The sequence below is a fragment of the Notolepis coatsorum genome, assembly GCF_963971535.1.
Source record: "Notolepis coatsorum genome assembly, chromosome: 2".
Classification (NCBI taxonomy): Eukaryota; Metazoa; Chordata; class Actinopteri; order Aulopiformes; family Paralepididae; genus Notolepis; species Notolepis coatsorum.
Window position 1 is genome coordinate 222,053,684 of NC_140166.1, and position 26,510 is coordinate 222,080,193.

Sequence of the window (26,510 nt, forward strand, 5' to 3'; positions counted from 1 at the left end):
CAGCCTGTTGTTGTGAGACTGACCAGGCCTGTCTCCCCCCCCCCCCGCAGAGCCATCGTGTGGCTGCAGAACCGGCGGGAGGCCACCATGGAGCGCTCCAGACCCTCCACCACGGCGCGGCGGGACGACCCGGGGGAGTTCCGGGTGGGCCGGCTGAAGCACGAGCGCGTCAAGGTGCCCCGCGGGGACGCCATGATGGAGTGGGCCGAGAGCGTGATGCAGCTGCACGCCGACAGGAAGTCCGTGCTGGAGGTGAGAGGGAGGGACCACCGTACACGCACGCACGCACGCACGCACGCACGCACGCACGCACGCACGCACGCACGCACACACACACACACACACACACACACACACACACACGCGCACACAGAAACACACACGGCACTTGTGGCCACTAGAGGGCGATGTTGTGGACCAATCAACCGACAGAGCTGTAGAGCTGCAAAAAAAAAAGAAAGAAACATTGGTTTCAAAATGGCAAGGATTTTGTAACGATGATATTCTCTATGCTAAGTTTACAGCGATCATTTATGGGTAACATCACATTTTTTTTTTGTTAGACTGACCAGCCTGTTAGACTGATGTTTTTTATTAATTTTTTTCAATAATTTTGAAATGTTCAAATCCGGCTGTCTGCGTTGTCTGCGTTGCCTCCGGCCGTCATACGGGTGGAAGTCGATGGGTGGTAATCTGGACGTTGTGGACAGCGACTCCTACAGGTCGGTTGGAGGACGCCTGCACAGCAGAGACAGGAAGTATCGGGGTTAGTGTGAGCCTCCCACACGTTACACCTCGCCAATGAGAGTCCGCGCTGGCAGGTGAAAAGATGTGACAGGCTGCCTCCTCGTGTACCGGAGGGGACACGTGATGCAAGGCTTCTATCCTCCCTACGACCGACCTGTGGGGGGCATATGCGAGCAACGTTCAAGACAGGGGAGGGGAGAATTGGAAACAGCGAAATTGGGATGGGAGAAAAATTGAAAATAAGGAGAAAAAGTGGATAAAAAAACAAAACACTTATTTAATCCTACCCCTTTTCCACTACTCAAATGAGTGTACTAATTTAAAACCTTACAAAACAAATATATAGATATGCAAAACATATAAGCTGATCAATCTAGTGATCTATGCACAAAAGAGATTAGTTTTTTTTGCATACTAAGAATCACTAGGCAACTCGGGCAACAGAGAAGATCAAGTCTTATTATAACCTGTTTGGAAACACAAGTCTGGACTCCTGCGAGTTCTGTTGAACATCCTGTTCAGTGTGAGACGTCTTCTAACCAGACACTGGAAGACTAGAGACGTGTCACGAGTCTTCACCCCGCGTGGAAACGCAGACGCCACTGGAGGAACACTAGAGGGCGCTGTTGTGGACCACTAGAGCAGCATGACATGTGGTTCCTGGGACTAGAAGTTGAGGGTGACCTTGTTTTCCGTGTCTCCGTGTCTCCAGGTGGAGTTCCAGGGGGAGGAGGGCACGGGGCTGGGACCCACCCTGGAGTTCTACGCTCTGGTGGCGGCCGAGTTCCAGAGGACCTCCCTGGGGATCTGGCTCTGTGACGACGACTTCCCTGACGACGAGTCACGACAGGTACACACACACACACACACACATAGACACACACACACACACACACACACACACATAGAGACACACACACACACACAGACACACACATAGACACACACACACACACACACACACACACATAGAGACACACACACACACACACACACACACACATAGACACACACACACACACACACATAGATACACACACACATAGAGACACACAGACACAGACAGACACACACACACACATAACATGTCAAAAGTTATTTGACGGGTGTAAAAACCTTGAGTTAACCCTTTCACTACCACACTACCAAAGGGTTAACCCTTTCACAACCACACTACAGAAGGTTAATGTGGTTTATGCAAATAGATTCAAATGGATTTTTGATCACAGGGTATTTGCAAAATATTTTGAGAAAGCTTGGCATGAACGCACAAAAACAACATATATGTGATGTATTTTGGCCTCTGATGGTGTAGCTTAGAAACCTTGGGAAGTGATTATGTTCAATTGTTGTTTTTGGTGTCTTATAATCCCGTAAGGGATGGGTCGTCGGACATGACACGGAAATAAAATGTCATTCACACGCACACTGAGCTCACATACGCTGAGCTCATGAACTCACTCACTTGCACATAACACACAGACTCACTCACATGTACAGGAACACACACTACTGATCTCTGGGTTTATGGTCATAGAGTCATGATGTTGATGAAACCTGCCGGAACCCTGAAGAAGAGGGTCATTCGATGGAGCATGCTTGGAGCGAGGCACTAAGACTCCTGGGGCTGGGCGGCCGGGTAGCGCAGCGGACTAAGCGTCTGTCTACCACCACAGAGACAGTGGAATCGAATCCAGCTGTGGTGCCTCTGGCTTGGCCGACCGTCCATACTGACACAATGACGGGTGGGAAGCCGGCGAGGGTGGGTCCTGGTCGTTGTAAACAGCGACTCCTACAGTTCGGTCGGGGCGCCTGCACAGCGAGGGAAGGATCTAGAGGACGTAGTGTGATCCTCCCACACGTTACACTCTCCCAGTGAGAGTCCGCGCTGCCAGGTGAAAAGAAGCGGTGGGCTGGCTACACATGTGTCGGAGGAAGCATGTGATAGCCTCCACTCTCCCAGACCGACGGTAGGGGGTAGAGTGCGCAACGACCAGGAAGGGGATTGGGAATTGGCATAACGACTAACATTGGGAGGGGAGAAAAATGGAAAAAAGGGAGGAAAAAGAGAATAAAATAAATTAAAAAAATACTCTTGGGGCTAGGGGTTAAATTCCCACTGGGATCTCCCATACTAAAACAAATGTATGCAGTCATGGTACATTTAACATTTATCTACCCGTTCCTCCTTAAAAACATCCACCAAATGACACATCTAACATTTATCTACCAGTTTATCTACCTGTTCCTGCAGGTGGATCTGGGTGGCGGTCTGAAGCCTCCAGGGTTCTACGTGTTGCTGGTTAATGTATATTGATGTCCATGTCTTCCTCCAGGTGGATCTGGGTGGCGGTCTGAAGCCTCCAGGGTTCTACGTGTTGCTGGTTAATGTATATTGATGTCCATGTCTTCCTGCAGGTGGATCTGGGTGGCGGTCTGAAGCCTCCAGGGTTCTACGTGTTGCTGGTTAATGTATATTGATGTCCATGTCTTCCTGCAGGTGGATCTGGGTGGCGGTCTGAACTCCAGGTTCTACGTGTTGCTGGTTAATGTATATTGATGTCCATGTCTTCCTGCAGGTGGATCTGGGTGGCGGTCTGAAGCCCCCAGGGTTCTACGTGCAGCGCTCCTGCGGTCTGTTCCCCGCCCCGTTCCCCCAGGACAGCGACGAGCTGGAGCGCCTGACCAAACTCTTCCTCTTCCTGGGCGTGTTCCTGGCCAAGTGCATCCAAGACAACCGATTGGTCGACCTCCCCATCTCCCGCCCCTTCTTCAAGTTACTCTGCATGGGCGACATCAAGTCCAACATGAGCAAGCTGCTCTACCAGTCGCGTTCCGTGCCCCTGGGTCAGGACCCCGACGGCAGGCAGCAGCACCCGTTCCTCTTCCTGTCGGAGATCCAGTCGGAGGCCTCGACGGAGGAGAGCCAGGACACCTACTCCCTGGGCAGCCTGGACGAGGACTCCAAGTGGGAGTTCATCCTCGACCCGCCCAAACCCAAACCCCCCGCCTGGTACCACGGCCTCCTCACCTGGGAGGACTTTGAGCTGGTCAACCCTCACAGGTAACTGGTTAATCACTTATTATTACATCGTGTCCTGAGTGGGTGAATACTTGGGTTGTGATTGGCTGTCCGTTGTGACCGTGTCCCGATTGCCATTCCTGGGCCTCGGAGCTTCAACGGTGATGAGGGACGAGACGACGAACTCATAATTCAGTTCCACATTCAGAGACCCGGACCTGTGAAGCACCGACTAGAACACTCGTTTTCTTGCACCAGACATCCTGAAAAACTGATCTATTTCTCTCTCTCCCTCCCCCTCTCTCTATCCCTCCCCCTCTCTCTCTCTCCTCTTGCTCTCTCTCCCTCCTCCTGCTCTCTCCTCCTCCTGCTCGCTCTCTCCCTCCCCCCTCTCTCCTCCTGCTCTCTCTCCCTCCTGCTCTCTCCCTCCTCTTGCTCTCTCTCCCTCCTGCTCTCTCCCTCCCCCCTCTCTCTCCCTCCCCCCCCTCTCTCCCTCCTGCTCTCTCTCCCTCCTCCTGCTTTCTCCTCTCTCTCCCTCCTCTCTCTCCCTCCTCTCTCTCCCTCCTCCTGCTCTCTCTCCTACTCTTCCACTCTCCCTCCCTCTCTCTCCCTCCCTCTCTCTCTCCCTCCCCCTGCTCTCTCTCCCTCCAGAGCTCGTTTCCTGAAGGAGGTCAAGGAGCTAGCGGTGAAGAGGAGGCTGATTCTGGGAAACAAGAGTCTGTCGGAAGACGAGAAGAACACCAGACTGCAGGACCTGATGCTGAGGAACCCCATGGGCTCTGGACCTCCTCTCTGTGTGGAGGACCTGGGGTATGTTTAAATATGAAATATACACATACAATATTCTATTATTGTTAATTGACTCATTGTCCACATGTGTCTCCATTGGCCTCACAGTTAGTAGTTTTGCAGTGAACTAACCTGAACCTCCTCCCGTCTCACAGGTTGAACTTCCAGTTCTGTCCCTCGTCTAAAGTTCACGGCTTCTCTGCTGTCGACCTCAAACCCAACGGGGATGACGAGGTAAGAGACGAGAGGACGAGACAATATTCAACACTTTTACAACACAATACAGTACAGTATGGAAAAGGGACGTGCATTTGTATATTGGATATGCAGTAAGTCAGTATAACCTGTGTGTGTGCACACTGCCAGAAAAACTACAAAATCTTTTTCATTTAGAAAGTGAGTTTAGTAGGAGGAAATTTAGTTTTTTTTTTTATATATTTTATTTTACATTTTTCAGAACATTGTACAAACATGACCAACAGTATACCAACATGACATACAAACACACTCGGACAGTGAAAGTAATAAAAAAAAATGCATTAAAGAAAAAATAATAATAATAACAATTTCTTTACATTTGCTATTACAACACGGTTACCAGCCATACATGACTGAGAAATATTGTGTTTGGGGTCCCTCATAGGGGGACTGTGAGATCAGACGGGCGAATCAGCTGCCGCCTCTAGCCTCATCGAGATAGGCTAAGAACGGGTCCCAGATTTTTGAAAACCTTTTAAGTGAATCGGTTCTCAGGAACCTTAGTCTCTCCATCCGTATGACAGAGGTCATGTCCGCCATCCACAGTTGGAAAGAAGGTGCTGAGGAGGACTTCCACTCCATCAGTATTTGTTTTTTAGCAACCGTTGTCCCCAATGTCAAAGATTGTTGCACAGCTGTAGGAAAGCTCAGAGAGGACTCAGAGCAGCCGAAGATGGCGAGCTCTGCCCCCGGCTGTAGAGTTATCTTGTAGGCCTTAGAGTACCAGTCAAATATTTTGGCCCAGAATCCTGTTAGTGAAGGGCAAAACCAGAAGGCATGAGAAAGTGTACCCTCTGATACCTGGCACCTGTCGCACAGAGGTGAAACAGAGGGGTAGATCTTGTGCAATCTATGCTTGGAGTAGTGGAGATGATGCACAACTTTAAATTGGATCAGCTGGTGTCTACTATTGACTGAGCCAAGTTGTACTATAGACAGACTCCTATCCCATACAATATCAGATAGATCAATACCGAGTTCCTCCTGCCATTGTTCTTTAATCTTCTCAGTAGAGGCCATATTACAGTTGTCAAACAGACACACAAACCTAGAGATGAGGTGCTTGGAGTGGGGAGGGCTCAGCAATATATCAAAGAAAGAATGTTCAATTGGGAGCTCTTCGAAAGCCTGAACTTTGGATCTAACATAATTTCTGACTTGTAAAAATCTGAGCCAGTTGGTGCCGGGCAACTCAAACTTCCTCTTTAGTAGATCGAAGGATGCAAAGTGACCGTCTATGTATAAGTCCTTAATGGAAGCTAGCCCCTTCCCACTCCAGGCAAGGTCTGTCCATGGAGCCGAAAAAGTGTGATTAAAACAGATTGGTGCATGGATAGAAACATCTGGTAGGCTCAAAGCACCCCTGATTTGATTTAAAACTCTGACAGAGTTTTCCACGACAAAACTTAGTTTCAAGCTTCTTAAGATCCCGGGTACCCCTGGTTTGACAAATAGCATAGCTGGCAAGGATGAGTTAATAAGGGAATTGGCCTCCATTCTCAGCCACAAGGGGGCCCCAGGAGTCAATTCACCTGTTGTCCCCTGCTGCCAGTACATCAGAGCCCTTACATTGGCAGCCCAGTAGTAGTGCCTAAATACTGGCAAGGCCAGCCCTCCCTCAGATTTAGGTTTTTGCAAGTGCATTTTTGAGATTGTGTGTTATAATTCCAGATGTAAGACAGAATTACAGAGTCCAGTTCTTTGAAAAAAGACTGTGAGAAAGATGGGAAGATTTTGACAAAGGTATAGGAATCTGGGGAGAGAAACCATCTTGACAGAGTTTATGCAGGCTATCATGGAGAGGGGTAGCACTTTCCAATTTTCAATGCATTGTTTTAGCCTTGAAACATAGTCGGCAAAGTTCAATTTAAATATTAATTTAGGATCTTTGGGTATGGTCAGACCAAGATAGGTGAGGCGATCTTTTGCCAATTTGAATGGGAGATTTTCCAGGAAACCGGGAGTGAAGGTGTCAGAAAGAGGCATAAAGTCACTCTTTGTCCAGTTAATTGTGTATCCGGATAGCTCACCGAAAGAGGTAATTAATTCTAAAAGAGGGGGAATCGATATCTCTGAATTGTGTAAGGTATAATATTACATCGTCAGCATACAAGCTGATGCATGTCTCGACGCCTCCAACTTTCAAGCCTAAGGAAATTAAGTTTTAAACATCAGTTTGCACGTACCACACTTAAACAGATGTGTCCTTCAGTTATTGGTGTAAAGTTGTGGAATTCTCTCCATAACGAGCTTAAGGGATGTAATAGTGTTTGTCAATTCAAAAATAATTATAAAAATTAAAAAAATTGTCAGTATGAAAGTCAAATGTGATCTGAATAGTGAGATATTTTCTTTTCTTTCTTTTATTCTTTATTATTATTATCATTTAATTTTTTCTTGTTTAAACTGTGGTTTGTTTGTTTTTTTGTATATGGTATAAATTATTATTTTGTGTAAATTAGGTTGTACGCCGATGTCGTTGTATGCTGTTTAGTTTAGGAATAAGGGGCCGGTAACTAAGATTTATTCTTCTTCCTGCTCCTTTTGCCCATGGTATGGTATTTATGATTTTGTATGAAAAACTCTATGATTGTATTGTTTCCATGTGGCAAATAAAACTGTGTGTGTGTGTGTGTGTGTAGATGGTAACCATGGAGAATGCAGAGGAGTACGTGGAGCTGATGTTTGACTTCTGTATGCACACTGGTATCCAGAAACAGATGGAGGCTTTCAGAGGTAGGCACACACACCCACACACACACACACACACTCACAAATACACCACACACACATTCACACATACGTACACACACACACATACTCACAAATACACCACACACACATTCACACGTACGTACGTACGTACACACACACACAGACACACACAGACACTCACAAATACACACACACACACATTCACACGTACGTACACACACACATTCACACGTACGTACACACACACACACACATACTCACAAATACACATTCACACGTACGTACACACACATTCACACGTACACACACACATTCACACACACAACTCACAAATACATATTAATATCAGATGCAGTAACTCATCTTCTGTTTCCTCTCTCTCCCTCTCCCTCTCCCTCCCCTACCCAGAGGGCTTTAACAGAGTATTCCCCATGGAGAAGTTGAGCTCCTTCAGTCACAAGGAGGTCCAGATGATCCTCTGTGGCAACCAATCACCTTCCTGGACTGCTGATGACATCACCAACTACACAGAACCCAAGCTGGGATACACACGAGACAGGTAGGAGGAGGACAGATGGACAGACAGGTAGGAGGACAGATGGACAGACAGGTAGAACAGACGGACAAACAGGTAGGAGGAGGACAGACGGACAGACAGGCAGGTAGGAGGACAGGCAGACAGGTAGAACAGATGGACAGACAGGTAGAACAGACGGACAGACAGGTAGAACAGACGGACAGACGTAGAACAGATGGACAGACCAGTTTTGACAGTGATATGTTAATGTCTCGTCCCCCCCCCCCCCTCTCTCCTGTACCTAGTTTTGACAGTGATATGTTAATGTCTCGTCCCCCCCCCCCCCCTCTCTCCTGTACCTAGTTTTGACAGTGATATGTTAACGTCTCGTCCCCCCCCCCCCCTCTCTCCTGTACCTAGTTTTGACAGTGATATGTTAATGTCTCGTCCCCCCCCCCCCCCCTCTCCTGTATCTAGTTTTGACAGTGATATGTTAATGTCTCGTCCCCCCCCCCCCCTCTCCTGTACCTAGTTTTGACAGTGATATGTTAATGTCTCCCCCCCCCCCCCCTCTCCTGTACCTAGTTTTGACAGTGATATGTTAATGTCTCGTCCCCCCCCTCTCTCCTGTATCTAGTTTTGACAGTGATATGTTAATGTCTCGTCCCCCCCCCCCCTCTCTCCTGTATCTAGTTTTGACAGTGATATGTTAATGTCTCGTCCCCCCCCCCCCCTCTCCTGTACCTAGTTTTGACAGTGATATGTTAATGTCTCCCCCCCCCCCCCTCTCTCCTGTACCTAGTTTTGACAGTGATATGTTAATGTCTCGTCCCCCCCCCCCTCTCTCCTGTATCTAGTTTTGACAGTGATATGTTAATGTCTCGTCCCCCCTCTCTCTCCTGTATCTAGTTTTGACAGTGATATGTTAATGTCTCGTCCCCCCCCCCCCTCTCTCCTGTACCTAGTTTTGACAGTGATATGTTAATGTCTCGTCCCCCCCCCTCTCTCCTGTATCTAGTTTTGACAGTGATATGTTAATGTCTCGTCCCCCCCCCCCCCCTCTCCTGTACCTAGTTTTGACAGTGATATGTTAACGTCCCCCCCCCCCCTCTCCTGTATCTAGTTTTGACAGTGATATGTTAATGTCTCGTCCCCCCCCCTCTCTCCTGTACCTAGTTTTGACAGTGATATGTTAATGTCTCGTCCCCCCCCCTCTCTCCTGTACCTAGTTTTGACAGTGATATGTTAATGTCTCGTCCCCCCCCCCCCCTCTCTCCTGTATCTAGTTTTGACAGTGATATGTTAATGTCTCGTCCCCCCCCCCCTCTCTCCTGTACCTAGTTTTGACAGTGATATGTTAATGTCTCGTCCCCCCCCCTCTCTCCTGTACCTAGTTTTGACAGTGATATGTTAATGTCTCGTCCCCCCCCCTCTCTCCTGTATCTAGTTTTGACAGTGATATGTTAATGTCTCGTCCCCCCCCCCCTCTCTCCTGTACCTAGTTTTGACAGTGATATGTTAACGCCCCCCCCCCTCTCTCCTGTATCTAGTTTTGACAGTGATATGTTAATGTCTCGTCCCCCCCCCCCCCTCTCTCCTGTATCTAGTTTTGACAGTGATATGTTAATGTCTCGTCCCCCCCCCCCCTCTCTCCTGTACCTAGTTTTGACAGTGATATGTTAATGTCTCGTCCCCCCCCCCCCTCTCTCCTGTACCTAGTTTTGACAGTGATATGTTAATGTCTCGTCCCCCCCCCTCTCTCCTGTACCTAGTTTTGACAGTGATATGTTAATGTCTCGTCCCCCCCCCCTCTCCTGTATCTAGTTTTGACAGTGATATGTTAATGTCTCGTCCCCCCCCCCTCTCTCCTGTACCTAGTTTTGACAGTGATATGTTAATGTCTCGCCCCCCCCCTCTCCTGTACCTAGTTTTGACAGTGATATGTTAATGTCTCGTCCCCCCCCCCCCTCTCTCCTGTACCTAGTTTTGACAGTGATATGTTAATGTCTCCCCCCCCCCCCCCTCTCTCCTGTACCTAGTTTTGACAGTGATATGTTAATGTCTCGTCCCCCCCCCCCTCTCTCCTGTATCTAGTTTTGACAGTGATATGTTAATGTCTCGTCCCCCCCCCCCCCCTCTCTCCTGTACCTAGTTTTGACAGTGATATGTTAATGTCTCGTCCCCCCCCCCTCTCTCCTGTATCTAGTTTTGACAGTGATATGTTAATGTCTCGCCCCCCCCCCCCTCTCTCCTGTACCTAGTTTTGACAGTGATATGTTAATGTCTCGTCCCCCCCCCTCTCTCCTGTATCTAGTTTTGACAGTGATATGTTAATGTCTCGCCCCCCCCCCTCTCTCCTGTACCTAGTTTTGACAGTGATATGTTAATGTCTCGCCCCCCCCCCCCCCCCTCTCTCCTGTACCTAGTTTTGACAGTGATATGTTAATGTCTCGCCCCCCCCCCCCCCCCCCCTCTCCTGTACCTAGTTTTGACAGTGATATGTTAATGTCTCGTCCCCCCCCTCTCTCTCCTGTACCTAGTTTTGACAGTGATATGTTAATGTCTCGTCCCCCCCCCTCTCTCTCCTGTACCTAGTTTTGACAGTGATATGTTAATGTCTCGCCCCCCCCCCTCTCTCCTGTACCTAGTTTTGACAGTGATATGTTAATGTCTCGCCCCCCCCCCCCCCCCTCTCTCCTGTACCTAGTTTTGACAGTGATATGTTAATGTCTCGCCCCCCCCCCCCCCCCTCTCCTGTACCTAGTTTTGACAGTGATATGTTAATGTCTCGTCCCCCCCCCTCTCTCTCCTGTACCTAGTTTTGACAGTGATATGTTAATGTCTCGTCCCCCCCCCCCCTCTCTCTCTGTACCTAGTTTTGACAGTGATATGTTAATGTCTCGTCCCCCCCCCCCCCCTCTCCTGTACCTAGTTTTGACAGTGATATGTTAATGTCTCGTCCCCCCCCCTCTCTCCTGTACCTAGTTTTGACAGTGATATGTTAATGTCTCGTCCCCCCCCCCCTCTCTCCTGTACCTAGTTTTGACAGTGATATGTTAATGTCTCGTCCCCCCCCCCTCTCTCCTGTACCTAGTTTTGACAGTGATATGTTAATGTCTCGTCCCCCCCCCCCCTCTCTCCTGTACCTAGTTTTGACAGTGATATGTTAATGTCTCGTCCCCCCCCCCCCTCTCTCCTGTACCTAGTTTTGACAGTGATATGTTAATGTCTCGTCCCCCCCCCCCCTCTCTCCTGTACCTAGTTTTGACAGTGATATGTTAATGTCTCGTCCCCCCCCCCTCTCTCCTGTACCTAGTTTTGACAGTGATATGTTAATGTCTCGTCCCCCCCCCCCTCTCTCCTGTACCTAGTTTTGACAGTGATATGTTAATGTCTCGTCCCCCCCCCCTCTCTCCTGTACCTAGTTTTGACAGTGATATGTTAATGTCTCGTCCCCCCCCTCTCTCTCCTGTACCTAGTTTTGACAGTGATATGTTAATGTCTCGTCCCCCCCCCCTCTCTCTCCTGTACCTAGTTTTGACAGTGATATGTTAATGTCTCGTCCCCCCCCCCCCCTCTCCTGTATCTAGTTTTGACAGTGATATGTTAATGTCTCGTCCCCCCCCCCTCTCTCCTGTACCTAGTTTTGACAGTGATATGTTAATGTCTTGCCCCCCCCCCTCTCTCCTGTATCTAGTTTTGACAGTGATATGTTAATGTCTCGTCCCCCCCCCTCTCTCCTGTACCTAGTTTTGACAGTGATATGTTAATGTCTCGTCCCCCCCCCCCCCTCTCCTGTATCTAGTTTTGACAGTGATATGTTAATGTCTCGTCCCCCCCCCCCTCTCTCCTGTACCTAGTTTTGACAGTGATATGTTAATGTCTCGTCCCCCCCCTCTCTCTCCTGTACCTAGTTTTGACAGTGATATGTTAATGTCTCGTCCCCCCCCCCTCTCTCCTGTATCTAGTTTTGACAGTGATATGTTAATGTCTCGTCCGTCCCCCCCTCTCTCCTGTATCTAGTTTTGACAGTGATATGTTAATGTCTCGTCCCCCCCCCCCTCTCTCCTGTACCTAGTTTTGACAGTGATATGTTAATGTCTCGTCCCCCCCCCCCTCTCTCCTGTACCTAGTTTTGACAGTGATATGTTAATGTCTCGTCGTCCCCCCTCTCTCTCCTGTACCTAGTTTTGACAGTGATATGTTAATGTCTCGTCCCCCCCCCTCTCTCCTGTATCTAGTTTTGACAGTGATATGTTAATGTCTCGTCCCCCCCCCCTCTCTCCTGTACCTAGTTTTGACAGTGATATGTTAATGTCTCGTCCCCCCCCCCTCTCTCCTGTACCTAGTTTTGACAGTGATATGTTAATGTCTCGTCCCCCCCCCCTCTCTCCTGTACCTAGTTTTGACAGTGATATGTTAATGTCTCGTCCCCCCCCCCTCTCTCCTGTATCTAGTTTTGACAGTGATATGTTAATGTCTCGTCCCCCCCCCCCTCTCTCCTGTATCTAGTTTTGACAGTGATATGTTAATGTCTCGTCCCCCCCCCCTCTCTCCTGTACCTAGTTTTGACAGTGATATGTTAATGTCTCGTCCCCCCCCCCTCTCTCCTGTATCTAGTTTTGACAGTGATATGTTAATGTCTCGTCCCCCCCCCCCCCCTCTCTCCTGTATCTAGTTTTGACAGTGATATGTTAATGTCTCGTCCCCCCCCTCTCCTGTACCTAGTTTTGACAGTGATATGTTAATGTCTCGTCCCCCCCCCCTCTCTCCTGTATCTAGTTTTGACAGTGATATGTTAATGTCTCGTCCCCCCCCCCTCTCTCCTGTATCTAGTTTTGACAGTGATATGTTAATGTCTCGTCCCCCCCCCCCCTCTCTCCTGTATCTAGTTTTGACAGTGATATGTTAATGTCTCGTCCCCCCCCCCCTCTCCTGTACCTAGTTTTGACAGTGATATGTTAATGTCTCGTCCCCCCCCCCCTCTCTCCTGTACCTAGTTTTGACAGTGATATGTTAATGTCTCGTCCCCCCCCCCTCTCTCCTGTACCTAGTTTTGACAGTGATATGTTAATGTCTCGTCCCGTCCCCCCCTCTCTCCTGTATCTAGTTTTGACAGTGATATGTTAATGTCTCGTCCCCCCCCCTCTCTCCTGTATCTAGTTTTGACAGTGATATGTTAATGTCTCGTCCCCCCCCCCTCTCTCTCCTGTATCTAGTTTTGACAGTGATATGTTAATGTCTCGTCCCCCCCCCCTCTCTCCTGTACCTAGTTTTGACAGTGATATGTTAATGTCTCGTCCCCCCCCCCCTCTCCTGTACCTAGTTTTGACAGTGATATGTTAATGTCTCGTCCCCCCCCCTCTCTCCTGTATCTAGTTTTGACAGTGATATGTTAATGTCTCGTCCCCCCCCCCCTCTCCTGTACCTAGTTTTGACAGTGATATGTTAATGTCTCGTCCCCCCCCCCCTCTCTCCTGTACCTAGTTTTGACAGTGATATGTTAATGTCTCGTCCCCCCCCCCTCTCTCCTGTACCTAGTTTTGACAGTGATATGTTAATGTCTCGTCCCGTCCCCCCCTCTCTCCTGTATCTAGTTTTGACAGTGATATGTTAATGTCTCGTCCCCCCCCCTCTCTCCTGTATCTAGTTTTGACAGTGATATGTTAATGTCTCGTCCCCCCCCCTCTCTCCTGTACCTAGTTTTGACAGTGATATGTTAATGTCTCGTCCCCCCCCCCCCCTCTCCTGTACCTAGTTTTGACAGTGATATGTTAATGTCTCGTCCCCCCCCCCCCCCTCTCCTGTACCTAGTTTTGACAGTGATATGTTAATGTCTCGTCCCCCCCCCCCCCTCTCCTGTACCTAGTTTTGACAGTGATATGTTAATGTCTCGTCCCCCCCCCCTCTCTCCTGTACCTAGTTTTGACAGTGATATGTTAATGTCTCGTCCCCCCCCCCCCTCTCTCCTGTATCTAGTTTTGACAGTGATATGTTAATGTCTCCCCCCCCCCCCCCCTCTCTCCTGTACCTAGTTTTGACAGTGATATGTTAATGTCTCGTCCCCCCCCCCCTCTCTCCTGTACCTAGTTTTGACAGTGATATGTTAATGTCTCGTCCCCCCCCCCCCCTCTCTCCTGTACCTAGTTTTGACAGTGATATGTTAATGTCTCGTCCCCCCCCCCCCCTCTCCTGTACCTAGTTTTGACAGTGATATGTTAATGTCTCGTCCCCCCCCCCTCTCTCCTGTACCTAGTTTTGACAGTGATATGTTAATGTCTCGTCCCCCCCCCTCTCTCCTGTATCTAGTTTTGACAGTGATATGTTAATGTCTCGTCCCCCCCCCTCTCTCCTGTACCTAGTTTTGACAGTGATATGTTAATGTCTCGTCCCCCCCCCCCCTCTCCTGTACCTAGTTTTGACAGTGATATGTTAATGTCTCGTCCCCCCCCCCTCTCTCCTGTACCTAGTTTTGACAGTGATATGTTAATGTCTCGTCCCCCCCCCCCCTCTCCTGTACCTAGTTTTGACAGTGATATGTTAATGTCTCGTCCCCCCCCCCCTCTCTCCTGTATCTAGTTTTGACAGTGATATGTTAATGTCTCGCCCCCCCCCCCCTCTCCTGTATCTAGTTTTGACAGTGATATGTTAATGTCTCGTCCCCCCCCCTCTCTCTCCTGTACCTAGTTTTGACAGTGATATGTTAATGTCTCGTCCCCCCCCCCCCCTCTCTCCTGTATCTAGTTTTGACAGTGATATGTTAATGTCTCGTCCCCCCCCTCTCTCCTGTACCTAGTTTTGACAGTGATATGTTAATGTCTCGTCCCCCCCCCCCTCTCTCCTGTATCTAGTTTTGACAGTGATATGTTAATGTCTCGTCCCCCCCCCTCTCTCTCCTGTACCTAGTTTTGACAGTGATATGTTAATGTCTCGTCCCCCCCCCCCCCCCTCTCTCCTGTACCTAGTTTTGACAGTGATATGTTAATGTCTCGTCCCCCCCCCCTCTCTCCTGTATCTAGTTTTGACAGTGATATGTTAATGTCTCGTCCCCCCCCCTCTCTCCTGTACCTAGTTTTGACAGTGATATGTTAATGTCTTGCCCCCCCTCTCTCCTGTACCTAGTTTTGACAGTGATATGTTAATGTCTTGCCCCCCTCTCTCCTGTACCTAGTTTTGACAGTGATATCTTAACGCCCCCCCCTCCCCTCCCCTCTCCTGTAGTCCTGGCTTCCTGCGCTTCGTCAGGGTCCTGTGTGGAATGTCTTCAGATGAGAGGAAAGCCTTCCTCCAGTTCACCACCGGCTGCTCCACTCTGCCCCCTGGTGGCCTGGCCAACCTGCACCCCAGACTGACCATTGTCAGAAAGGTAGGCTGAACGGCCCGCTACATTAGACCCCTCACGTGTTTTCTACCCAAATAAGGGAGACCCCTTGGCGTGAGAAAATGAACGAACGTGTTATTAATAAACTAGCTTCATCTGTGGTTCACACAGGCTCTTTACCTTGAACAAGGTGTTCTAATATTGATTTCTCTCTCTGATAAAGCGGAGGATTTTGAATTTTGAAGCTGTAGTAAAAAAAAGAATTTAAATGAAAGATTGCTAGCTAAAACTAGCTTAGCATTGCAGCTCAGGTTGGCTGTTGTGTACGGTCCTGTCCAATAGCTAAACCGCCGCTTTTCTCTCCTCTCTCCCTCCCTCTCTCTCCCCTCCTTCCTCTCTCCCTCCCTCCCTCCCTCCTTCCTCTGTCTCTCCCTCCCTCTCTCCTCCTTCCTCTCCTCTCTCCCTCTCCCCCCTCCTTCCTCTCCCCTCTCCCTCCTTCCTGCCTCTCCCCCCTCCTTCCTCTCCCTCCCTCTCTCTCCCTCCCCCCTCTATCCCCCCCCCCCCCAGGTGGACGCTACAGACTCCAGCTACCCGTCAGTCAACACCTGCGTTCACTACCTGAAGCTTCCAGAATATTCCTCTGAAGACATCATGAGAGAGCGCCTCCTAGCGGCCACCATGGAGAAGGGCTTCCACCTCAACTGAACGCCCGAGCAGCATGCTCCGCCTGTCTGTCTCCCGGTCCTGACTGACAGACCGACCGACCAACCATCCGCCGCCGCGCTGCCTCCCGGTCGGTGGGAACTAGCAGCACCTCGTCCCGTTTTTGTTGCAGAAAGTTAAAGGAAAATAAAAAATAAATAAAAAGCTGTGCTCTCGGATGAGACCCCCCCCCCCCCCCCTCTGCTCTCCTGTCTGCCCCCCCTCCCTCTCCATCCTTCATCAGTGAATCCACATGACCTCCACAAAGCAGGTGAGAGGGAGCAGAAAAAGGAAGCTCCCTCTCACCTGCTTACTACATCCCTAGCGCTCTCTCTCTCCAGCCCTCCCTCTCTCTGTTCATCCCTCCATCCCAGGAACACAGGCGAGGGGGAGGGGGGTGGGCGGGGGTCAAGCTTTCCCTCCCCAGGACACTCTCTTTTAAGGGCTTGACGGGGCTGGAGGTCAGGGCTGGGGGTCAGGGTCCTCCTTCTCTCACTCTCCATCCCTCTCCTGTCACACTGACTATGTTTACTCTCTCTGTCTCTCCATCATCATCATCATCATCATCAGCAGCAGCAGCAATAGTGTCATCTTCGTCGTGTCGTCGTCAGCATCCGTGTAAAAGTTCTCTGGAGTTTCACTCATTGTCTTGTTTTCCTCCAGACTCCACCCCCCCCTCTCTCTCTCTCTCTCCGGGGTGTGTGTGAGCGTGTGCGTGAGAGAGAGTGTGTGAGAGGGGGGGAGGGCGGCCTCTGCTTCAGTAGAGCTACCTGTTCTAGACTGTGAGAGAGAGAGATTGGGGGGGGGGGGGGGCTCTGCCGTTCTCGAGTGGTTTTAAGTTGTAGTAGTGCCTGCATTGTTTGAATATTAGGATTTATTATTTCTCTTTTTGACCTAATCTTACAGCATACAATCATGCACATGCTTATTATTATTATTATTATTATTCTCTTCTCCCCGTTTCTCTTTTCTTTTTTTGCTTTCAGTTACCGTGTGTGAGAATGTTTTCTGATTGTCCAGCGCCCTGCTATAAGGATCAAAACGTTGCAGAGTGCATTGGTGTTATTTTACAATGAAGCTAGAGACGAAATAAAAAAAACAAAACACTGGTTCTGTGTTTAAAGAGGAAACAAACGACAGAAAAAAAGAAGCTATGCTCTCCCTTGTATTTTCTTTGTATATTATAAACATTTATTTAACTCAAGTTGCAGTTTGAAGTAAACAGATATTTTCAAATGTGTATGCTCCAAAAAAAATAATCATTAAAATGTTTGCAAAGTATGAACTGTGTTGTCTTGGTGGCGATTCATCCAATTGTATCAAACACTGTCTATTTTGTCTTCTTTCAACCATACAGAAATATTGATAAATTCATAATTGCAGTAACATAAAATGTATCGCACTGCGTTAATTTAATTTAGTTTATTGTTTAGTTTGTCAGGGACCATGTACAATATATACATTCATCTCAATGAGAGGAGATGCACCAGATTTAGCCATCGGCTCATTGCCATCTGCAGTCCCTGAGCAGGTAGACGTACGAGAAATACACAATATAAAATACATAATACAATTAAGCAACACAAAATACAATTTAGAGATAATAAAATCACATAACATCATCATAGACCTCCCCAGCCTCCCTCTACCACAAGGAGCATGTCATTATGTAAATTAAGAAATGACTGAGAAATAATTATCTAAATGAATGCAGGCATGTTTGATTACTCCACTGTAGAAACACAAGCTACTTCTGAAGGCAGTTCTGACCAGTGAAGTTTACCAGGAACACAGCTGGTTAAAGATCAGGGTTTGGTTTCATTTGAATGGACAATCGGCTCCTGTGCTTATATTGGGGTTGATTCATACGGGAACCAAATAAAAAAAACATGGTTTAATCTGAGGGCAGAGTCCTTATAGAGAAGATCTGAGAGGAAACAATACGCCTTTTAATACCTTCAGTCAATCAGTCGGTGACCATGGTAACCGCAGGGATAGCGTGATGCTCATTTCATAGTAACCATGACAACCACAGAACTAGCACGACGCTCGGAGGGTTCAGCCGTCCGCCATCTTGTCCAGGGCGAGCAGCGGCGCCAGGATGCGGCTGGTGTTGGTCTCGACCACGTGGCCGTTCTGGATGATCTCGTCCAGGATGATGTGGACCTTGTCCAGGTTAAACATGATCTGGGAGCGCAGCGGAGTCAAGGAAGGAGGACCAATCGGATTGGAGGAGGGTCCCCGGGTTCCAATCCCCGTGACAGGCTGGGAAAGACTGTCACAGGATAGAGATTTTTTTTCTTTTAAATAGAAAATACATCCAGAGCTTTTTATTACCTTTCCCCCCAAAAAACGATTGATTAATGATTTTTTTTAATTTGCGGGTCCAAAATGAATGTTGTTGTTTACATGTTGCCTCCCTACTTCCCATTTCCCCACACAATCTTGGATTGAACTGGTCTTTCACAAAGTGTCATGCATGTGAGCCGCCACTAGGGGCAGAGTGGCTAACGTGTGAAAGAGCGACTGTGTGAGTTTGATATTGTTGGTGAGATGCTTCCGCAGATAGAATGGGATGTGGTTTAACAACAAGCCTACGACTGAACCCCTCTTCTTTACACTGACAGTGAACACACTGAGCTATCAGCCCCCACTTCAGTTTGCATTATTGTATTGTTTGCCTACTGTATTATGACAAAGCAATGGTCCAGCACACATCTCAACATCTCTCCCTCTCTAGCTCTAGTTTCTCAGATTCTCACCACAAGCCCCTCTCTCCTCCTCCCTGTCCCTCGAATCTCCTTCTTTCATCTCCTCTCCTCTCTTCTGCTCCCCATCTCCTACCTGACCCATCCCCCCCTCCCTCTTAATAATAGCCCTGCCGTTCTAATGCCCATAACACCTTCAGTTCCTGTAAATGTAAAGGTCAAAGTGGCTCAATACCAAACCAGTAAGGATACATCCAGTTCACTCTGTTGGGAAGAGAGAAAACAAGTCTGTAGTTAGTGTACAGGTCCGTAATTAGTCTGTAGTTAATCTGAGTGTGTATATAGGTATGTAATTAATATGTAGTTAGTCTACAGGTGTGTAGTTCATCCATAGAAAGTCTACAGGTCTGTGGTTAGTCTACAGGTGTGTAGTTCATCCATAGAAAGTCTACAGGTCTGGTTAGTCTACAGGTGTGTAGTTCATCCATAGAAAGTCTACAGGTCTGTGGTTAGTCTACAGGTGTGTAGTTCATCCATAGAAAGTCTACAGGTGTGTAGTTCATCCATAGAAAGTCTACAGGTGTGTATTTCATCCATAGAAAGTCTACAGGTGTGTAGTTCATCCATAGAAAGTCTACAGGTGTGTAGTTCATCCATAGAAAGTCTACAGGTGTGTAGTTCATCCATAGAAAGTCTACAGGTGTGTAGTTCATCCATAGAAAGTCTACAGGTGTGTAGTTCATCCATAGAAAGTCTACAGGTGTGTAGTTCATCCATAGAAAGTCTACAGGTGTGTAGTTCATCCATAGAAAGTCTACAGGTGTGTAGTTCATCCATAGAAAGTCTACAGGTGTGTAGTTCATCCATAGAAAGTCTACAGGTGTGTAGTTCATCCATAGAAAGTCTACAGGTGTGTAGTTCATCCGTAAATTATCTACTTTTTCTCCCCCTTTTTTTCTGTATTTTTCTCCCATCCCAGTTTTAGTCGTTATGCCAATTCCCTTCCTGGTCATTGCGCGCATTTTCCCCCCACTTGCCGGCCTAGGGAGAGTTGAAGACTACCACATGTCTCCTCCGATACACGTGGAGTCAGCCAGACGCTTCTTTTCACCCGACAGCGAGGACTCTCACCGGGGGAGCGTAACGCGTGGGAGGATCACACTACCTCTCCCAGATCCCTTCCTCGCTGAGCAGGCGGCCCGACTGTACTTGATGCTTGTGTCTCTGTTTGTGATCTCATCCAGCTGACGGCAGTAAAACACCAGGTCAATCGGCTGATGTCTAAACGGTGAAGGAATGTGCTGAGCGGACAGAAGAGAGAGAGCGACGCCTGGTAGTGAAGACGTCGACTCTGGACTCACTCACCACGCGGCTGAAGTACTTATCCAACACCTCCACGAAGTTATGGAGCAGCTCGTAGACGGACAGCTCGTTCTGTGAGACACAGAGCATCTCTTGACACGGTGCAACGCGAGGAATCATATAAATACATTGTAATCAAAAGAGGAATCATGAATACATTATAATCAGAAGAGGAATCATGAATACATTATAATCAGAAGAGGAATCATGAATACATTATAATCCTATTATATGTTGTACTACTGTATTGCACATCGTTGTGGGCAAGACCCCCCGCATTTCATTGTATACTTGTATGCCGTGACAAATAAAACTCTTGACTTGACTTGAATCAGAAGAGGAATCATGAATACATTATAATCAGAAGAGGAATCATGAATACATTATAATCAGAAGAGTACGTGCAGCATTTTATCTTATGACATGCATCATAATATATTATGAATGAGAAATAAGATTGTTATGAGCTGAACATCCCAAAGTTCTTTTTTTAAGATTTATTTTTTAGCGTTTATCGTTTTTTGCTACTGGGCAGTCCAGTAGAGAGAGAGAGAGGAAGAGCAGGAGACAGAGTGGGGGGGAAGACATTCTGCAAATGACGCCGGGTCCGGGAATCGAACCCGGGTCGGCCGTGCCGCGACGCGTTACATGGTTCGCCACTTGGGCGCCCTGCATATATATAAGTATTTAAGTATATTTTTTAATTAGGTCAGATGCTCCATCATCCTTCATTCTACCAGTCTGCTGCTCTATAACTGGCATATAAGTATGTGTATGTATGTATGTATGTATATATATATATAAATGTATATATGTGCATATGTAGGTATAGTTGTATATATGTATAAAAAATGGCTAGAGGAACTATACAGGGTAACACAGTTTTGGCAAATAATAAGGTATTAAAAAATGTATTGTTAACTAAGTAGATTTTTTCAATATAAGTCTAGTAATGTATGAATTAGTCAATACAATTTAGTATGTTCTGATGAGTAAATAGGGGTGGGTTTAAATAAGTGTATGCTTCTTCCCACTCCTTTTCAAATATGTAAATGACAAAAAAAAGAAATTTAGTTTGACTTTTTTGTTTGTTATTTTTTTTTTATACATTTCTTATTTGAACGGTTTAAGGCTATATATGTACTTGATGTTTGTTTGTTATGTTGCACATTTGAAATAAACTTCAATCAATCAATCTATCTATCATCCTTCATTCTAACAGAGGCAGATCAGGAGGTAATATACGTGTGGCGTAACACATTATGTAACTTGAACTTCAGCCTCAATGCATCAGCAGTTTGTTGTCTTACTCAACAGAAATGCAGAGAGTTATTATCATAAAGTCTGATAAACACATGAACTTACAAATAGTAATTATGGAACTTGTTTGCTATTCTCTCTGAATAACAGCAGTTGTTCAATTAATTCAATAAAATGAGGAAGTGAAATCTTATAAAACGTTGGCATTAGAAGGCTGTCATATCAAACACAAAAAAAAATAGCTGAGAATGAATTCTCTATCATAATGAATGACTTGCTTATATTTGCATTATACATTGATTGAATTTAAAGTGAATTGTGCTACTTAATTAATATAAAGGTGAGGTCACATGAGGTATTGACCATGTTTCTTAATTTCAGTTCAAATTATTATAAAAATCTATTGATAATTCACCAATAAACTACTATACTGCTGTAACAGATAAAAATCTCCATTCGTTTTGACTAACCAACCCCCCCCCCCCCTCCCCCTCAAAGAGATGTGTTTCCATAGCAACAGAAAGGTGAAACGGGACAACATGAACATGATGAGGTGACTCCATGAACCCACCTCAGAGTCTGTGATCCCCACCACGATGTAGAGAGCTGCATACTGCCGGTACACCAGCTTGAAGTCCCTGTACTCCACAAAGGAACACTAAGACAGGAGACAACAAGGCACTCTGTCAGAGACAGACAGAGGAAGGACACATGCAGACATGTTTGTGTCTCTTTAGGGGGGGGGGGGGCTCAGCCCCTCCAGGGCCGTCCTCTGGAGAAGATAGTTGAAAAACGGCCTCTAATGGCTGCTTTTTTATATGGTCAGAAAAAATAAATAACGCACATCCCCCGTTCCTTGGTGCTGAGCCAAACTGTAGAAACAGTAATACGTCAAACAAAGCGGAGCTCGCAACTCACTTGATGCTCCAAGGTGTTTTCATTGACAAAATAATAGCAGTGGATACAACGTTTCGACCGACCCTTCCGGTCTTTTTCCAAGTATAAATACAACACAAAATTACATCTTTCTATACAGGAAATTAAATAATATCAGCCCCACCTGGTGATCAGGGGCGGTCCCAAGACTTGCATGATTTATACATTTTATACATGATTAAGTAACAATTTATCTTTTCATTTGACATTTTTTAGAAGGAGATTTTTTTGAGAAATATATATATATTACATATATTAAACACAGTATTAGACATAATTTATAGATAGGCAGCAGTGTGTATTACTTTCTTTGGACCCGGTCCAGGTCCTAGCCACTGAAAACACAAACAAAAACAAAGTCTATCTATTGACTGTCTCCCTCTATAAGTTACATTTACAAATAAGGTCTACTCCTTTTTTATATGGTAAATGGCTCCTTTTTTATATAGCACTTTTATCCAGAGCGCTTTACAATTTGTTCCTCACATTCTACCCGTTCACTCACACATTCACACATCGACGGCGGAGGCGACCGTGCAAGGTGCCAACCTGCTCATCGGGAGCAATTAGGGGTTAAGTGTCTTGCTCAAGGACACATCGACACGCTGCCCGGGAGGAGCGGGAATCGAACCGGGAACCTCCGGATTGCCAGACGACTGCTCTACCTCCCGAGCCACTGTCGCCCCCTAAATGCCCAACTCCCAGAGTTCTGACAGGGGAATGGAGTTTTTATTATATACCTCATCCTTCTTGTTATATACAGACCAACCTCATCCTTCTTGTTATATACACTGACCTCATCCTTCTTGTTATATACAGACCGACCTCATCCTTCTTGTTATATACAGACCGACCTCATCCTTCTTGTTATATACAGACAGACCTCATCCTTCTTGTTATATACACTGACCTCATCCTTCTTGTTATATACAGACAGACTTCATCCTTCTTGTTATATACAGACCGACTTCATCCTTCTTGTTATATACAGACAGACCTCATCCTTCTTGTTATATACAGACCGACCTCATCCTTCTTGTTATATACAGACCGACCTCATCCTTCTTGTTATATACAGATAGACTTCATCCTTCTTGTTATATACACTGACCTCATCCTTCTTGTTATATACAGACAGACTTCATCCTTCTTGTTATATACAGACCGACTTCATCCTTCTTGTTATATACAGACAGACCTCATCCTTCTTGTTATATACAGACAGACCTCATCCTTCTTGTTATATACACTGACCTCATCCTTCTTGTTATATACAGACTGACCTCATCCTTCTTGTTATATACAGACTGACCTCATCCTTCTTGTTTTATACAGACTGACCTCATCCTTCTTGTTTTATACAGACTGACCTCATCCTTCTTGTTTTATACAGACAGACCTCATCCTTCTTGTTTTATACAGACTGACCTCATCCTTCTTGTTTTATACAGACTGACCTCATCCTTCTTGTTTTATACAGACTGACCTCATCCTTCTTGTTTTATACAGACTGACCTCATCCTTCTTGTTATATACAGACAGACCTCATCCTTCTTGTTATATACAGACAGACCTCATCCTTCTTGTTATATACAGACAGACCTCATCCTTCTTGTTATATACAGACTGACCTCATCCTTCTTGTTATATACAGACAGACTTCATCCTTCTTGTTATATACAGACTGACCTCATCCTTCTTGTTATATACACTGACCTCATCCTTCTTGTTATATACACTGACCTCATCCTTCTTGTTATATACACTGACCTCATCCTTCTTGTTATATACACTGACCTCATCCTTCTTGTTATATACAGACAGACCTCATCCTTCTTGTTATATACAGACTGACCTCATCCTTCTTGTTATATACAGACAGACTTCATCCTTCTTGTTATATACAGACAGACCTCATCCTTCTTGTTATATACAGACCGACCTCATCCTTCTTGTTATATACACTGACCTCATCCTTCTTGTTATATACACTGACCTCATCCTTCTTGTTATATACAGACCGACCTCATCCTTCTTGTTATATACACTGACCTCATCCTTCTTGTTATATACACTGACCTCATCCTTCTTGTTATATACACTGACCTCATCCTTCTTGTTATATACAGACAGACCTCATCCTTCTTGTTATATACACTGACCTCATCCTTCTTGTTATATACACTGACCTCATCCTTCTTGTTATATACACTGACCTCATCCTTCTTGTTATATACACTGACCTCATCCTTCTTGTTATATACACTGACCTCATCCTTCTTGTTATATACAGACAGACCTCATCCTTCTTGTTATATACAGACCGACCTCATCCTTCTTGTTATATACACTGACCTCATCCTTCTTGTTATATACAGACCGACCTCATCCTTGTTATATACACTGACCTCATCCTTCTTGTTATATACACTGACCTCATCCTTCTTGCGTGACAGACATCCCTTGACCACCTCGGCCTCCAGAGCAGCTCTCTTGCTGAGCTCCACAGGCTGGTAGTACTTAGACAGCCTCGTCTGGCCCTGCTTATTCACCATCAACAGGAACTTGATCATGGTGAGGGGCCGAGAGACACAGCTATCAAACAGGAGAGAGAGAGAGAGGAGAGACCAGAACATCACAGGGTCAGTCTGTCTGTCTGTCTACACCTGGGAGTTAATCAACCAGTCCTCTACTGTTGGTCCCTGAGCAGAAACACTGTAGCAGTTGGAGGTTCAGTTCAGCAACCTGCCTTGCTCAAGGGCAAGGGGGGGGCACACCAGATTTTTCCAAGCTGGTCAGTGGATTTCGAACTGTCGACCTTTTCCGTTACAAGCCTGCTTCTCTAACCTCCATGCTACTGTGTGTTGACCACCCACCTTAGTAAAAAGGAACAAATTATTAACCACTAAATATATATATTACCATAGCTATCTGTGATGTTTAACCTACATGATCTGTTCTTATCAGCCTATAATAGAGTATAGTATAGATTGATTCAAATGTATTGTTTGTCAGTACAGTTACAGTACAACGAAAATAGGTTTGGCATCCAACCAGAGTGCAAATGTAATGTTCGGTAAAGTGCGATCTAGTAATATACAATGTGTTTGATTGATTGATTGAACATTTTATTAACAGATTGCAGAATGGGTACAATACAGTACGGCTCAATACACACAATTGTTAAGGGGATGCAGACCAGAGAAAGACTTTCGTCTTGTTTACATCAGACTGGATAAATGAGTACTACTGAGTGAGTGTGCTCAGACGTATGTGTACAGAGTTGTAGTATCAATATGTACATTGATAAGTCACACAGTAAGTCACACTGGCCAGCAGTAACAAGTAAGAGTAGGTAAAGGATATGATATGACATCTGTTTCTCTCTTTATCCATCCATGCCTTTTTTTAAATAATATTACAGAAGCCAGGTGGGTCTGTTTACAATACTCTCCGCTAGTTTGTTTCGCTCTGACAGCTAGATATTAAAGTATTGATTGAATTGATTGAGAAACAGATTGCAGAATGGGTACAAATTAATACAATACAGTACGGCTCAATATACACACAATTGTTAATGCGATGCTGACCAGAGAAAGACTTTCGTCTTGTTTACATCAGGGTCCCCCATTTTCAATTCATCATATCAGTATGTATATCAGTACACATGGACAACAAGAGAAGCCTACTTACCCAGGCCAGCAACACGTGGTGCGCTAACTATCCGAGACGCATTGTTGTAAATAGAAATACAATTTACGGTCTAATTTGTTGTCTAACATCTACAGTCTATTGCTCTTCCTGCTCTACACAAAACGCGACCCTCGACGCGCATGCGCAGGAATTCTCGAAGTCAACTTCCTGTCTGTTTAACTTTCTGTCTATGGCTTGGGGGGGGAAACATGCACTTTTAGAATCACCAGAAAGCCTTTCGAAATAGTGAAATGACATGTTGGCCTCAATATTTGCAAAACAAATTATATGAAAAGGTTACGAAATGAACAAGAATGTGATCAAATGTGTAATAAAAACGGAGCTCCACGCATACATTTGATCGTAGAAATCCGTTTGTTTCCCCAATACCAAGATGGCGGCGGTCTCGTGACGTCAGAGTGTCTTCGAGAATGCCATCTACTGTATTTTTGTATTTTTTGTATTTATTTATTAACACAG

General features: G+C 46.1%; 2 protein-coding genes across 6 annotated transcripts in view; one reads left to right on the forward strand and one right to left on the reverse strand.

Moving 5' to 3' along the window:
* The window catches only part of hectd1 (HECT domain containing 1), a 106,772-nt gene extending 89,420 nt beyond the window's left edge, over nt 1-17,352 (forward strand). For all 4 annotated transcript variants that reach the window (XM_084309011.1, XM_084309010.1, XM_084309013.1 and 1 more), the window contains exons 35-43: nt 51-252; nt 1,460-1,597; nt 3,327-3,811; nt 4,421-4,579; nt 4,714-4,792; nt 7,459-7,552; nt 7,940-8,090; nt 15,270-15,414; nt 15,937-17,352. In XM_084309011.1, the coding sequence (XP_084165137.1) occupies nt 51-252; nt 1,460-1,597; nt 3,327-3,811; nt 4,421-4,579; nt 4,714-4,792; nt 7,459-7,552; nt 7,940-8,090; nt 15,270-15,414; nt 15,937-16,074 (1,591 nt within the window). In that variant the 3' untranslated portion in view covers nt 16,075-17,352. The remainder of the gene's footprint in view (nt 1-50; nt 253-1,459; nt 1,598-3,326; nt 3,812-4,420; nt 4,580-4,713; nt 4,793-7,458; nt 7,553-7,939; nt 8,091-15,269; nt 15,415-15,936) is intronic.
* A 148-nt stretch (nt 17,353-17,500) lies between these two features.
* On the reverse strand, nt 17,501-26,160 carry ap4s1 (adaptor related protein complex 4 subunit sigma 1). 2 transcript variants are annotated; one of them, XM_084309015.1, is made up of 6 exons: nt 26,031-26,160; nt 24,773-24,932; nt 21,973-22,059; nt 20,145-20,213; nt 19,032-19,043; nt 17,501-18,258 (listed from the first exon to the last, which is right to left on the reverse strand). In XM_084309015.1, the coding sequence occupies exons 2-6, from the start codon at nt 24,908-24,910 to the stop codon at nt 18,130-18,132; spliced, it is 435 nt and encodes a 144-aa protein (XP_084165141.1). In that variant the 5' UTR covers nt 24,911-24,932; nt 26,031-26,160; the 3' UTR covers nt 17,501-18,129. The 2 variants fall into 2 exon arrangements, with proteins under 2 accessions (XP_084165141.1, XP_084165140.1); XM_084309014.1 differs by having other exon boundaries at nt 17,501-18,346; nt 19,015-19,043.
* Nucleotides 26,161-26,510: the final 350 nt, after the last annotated feature.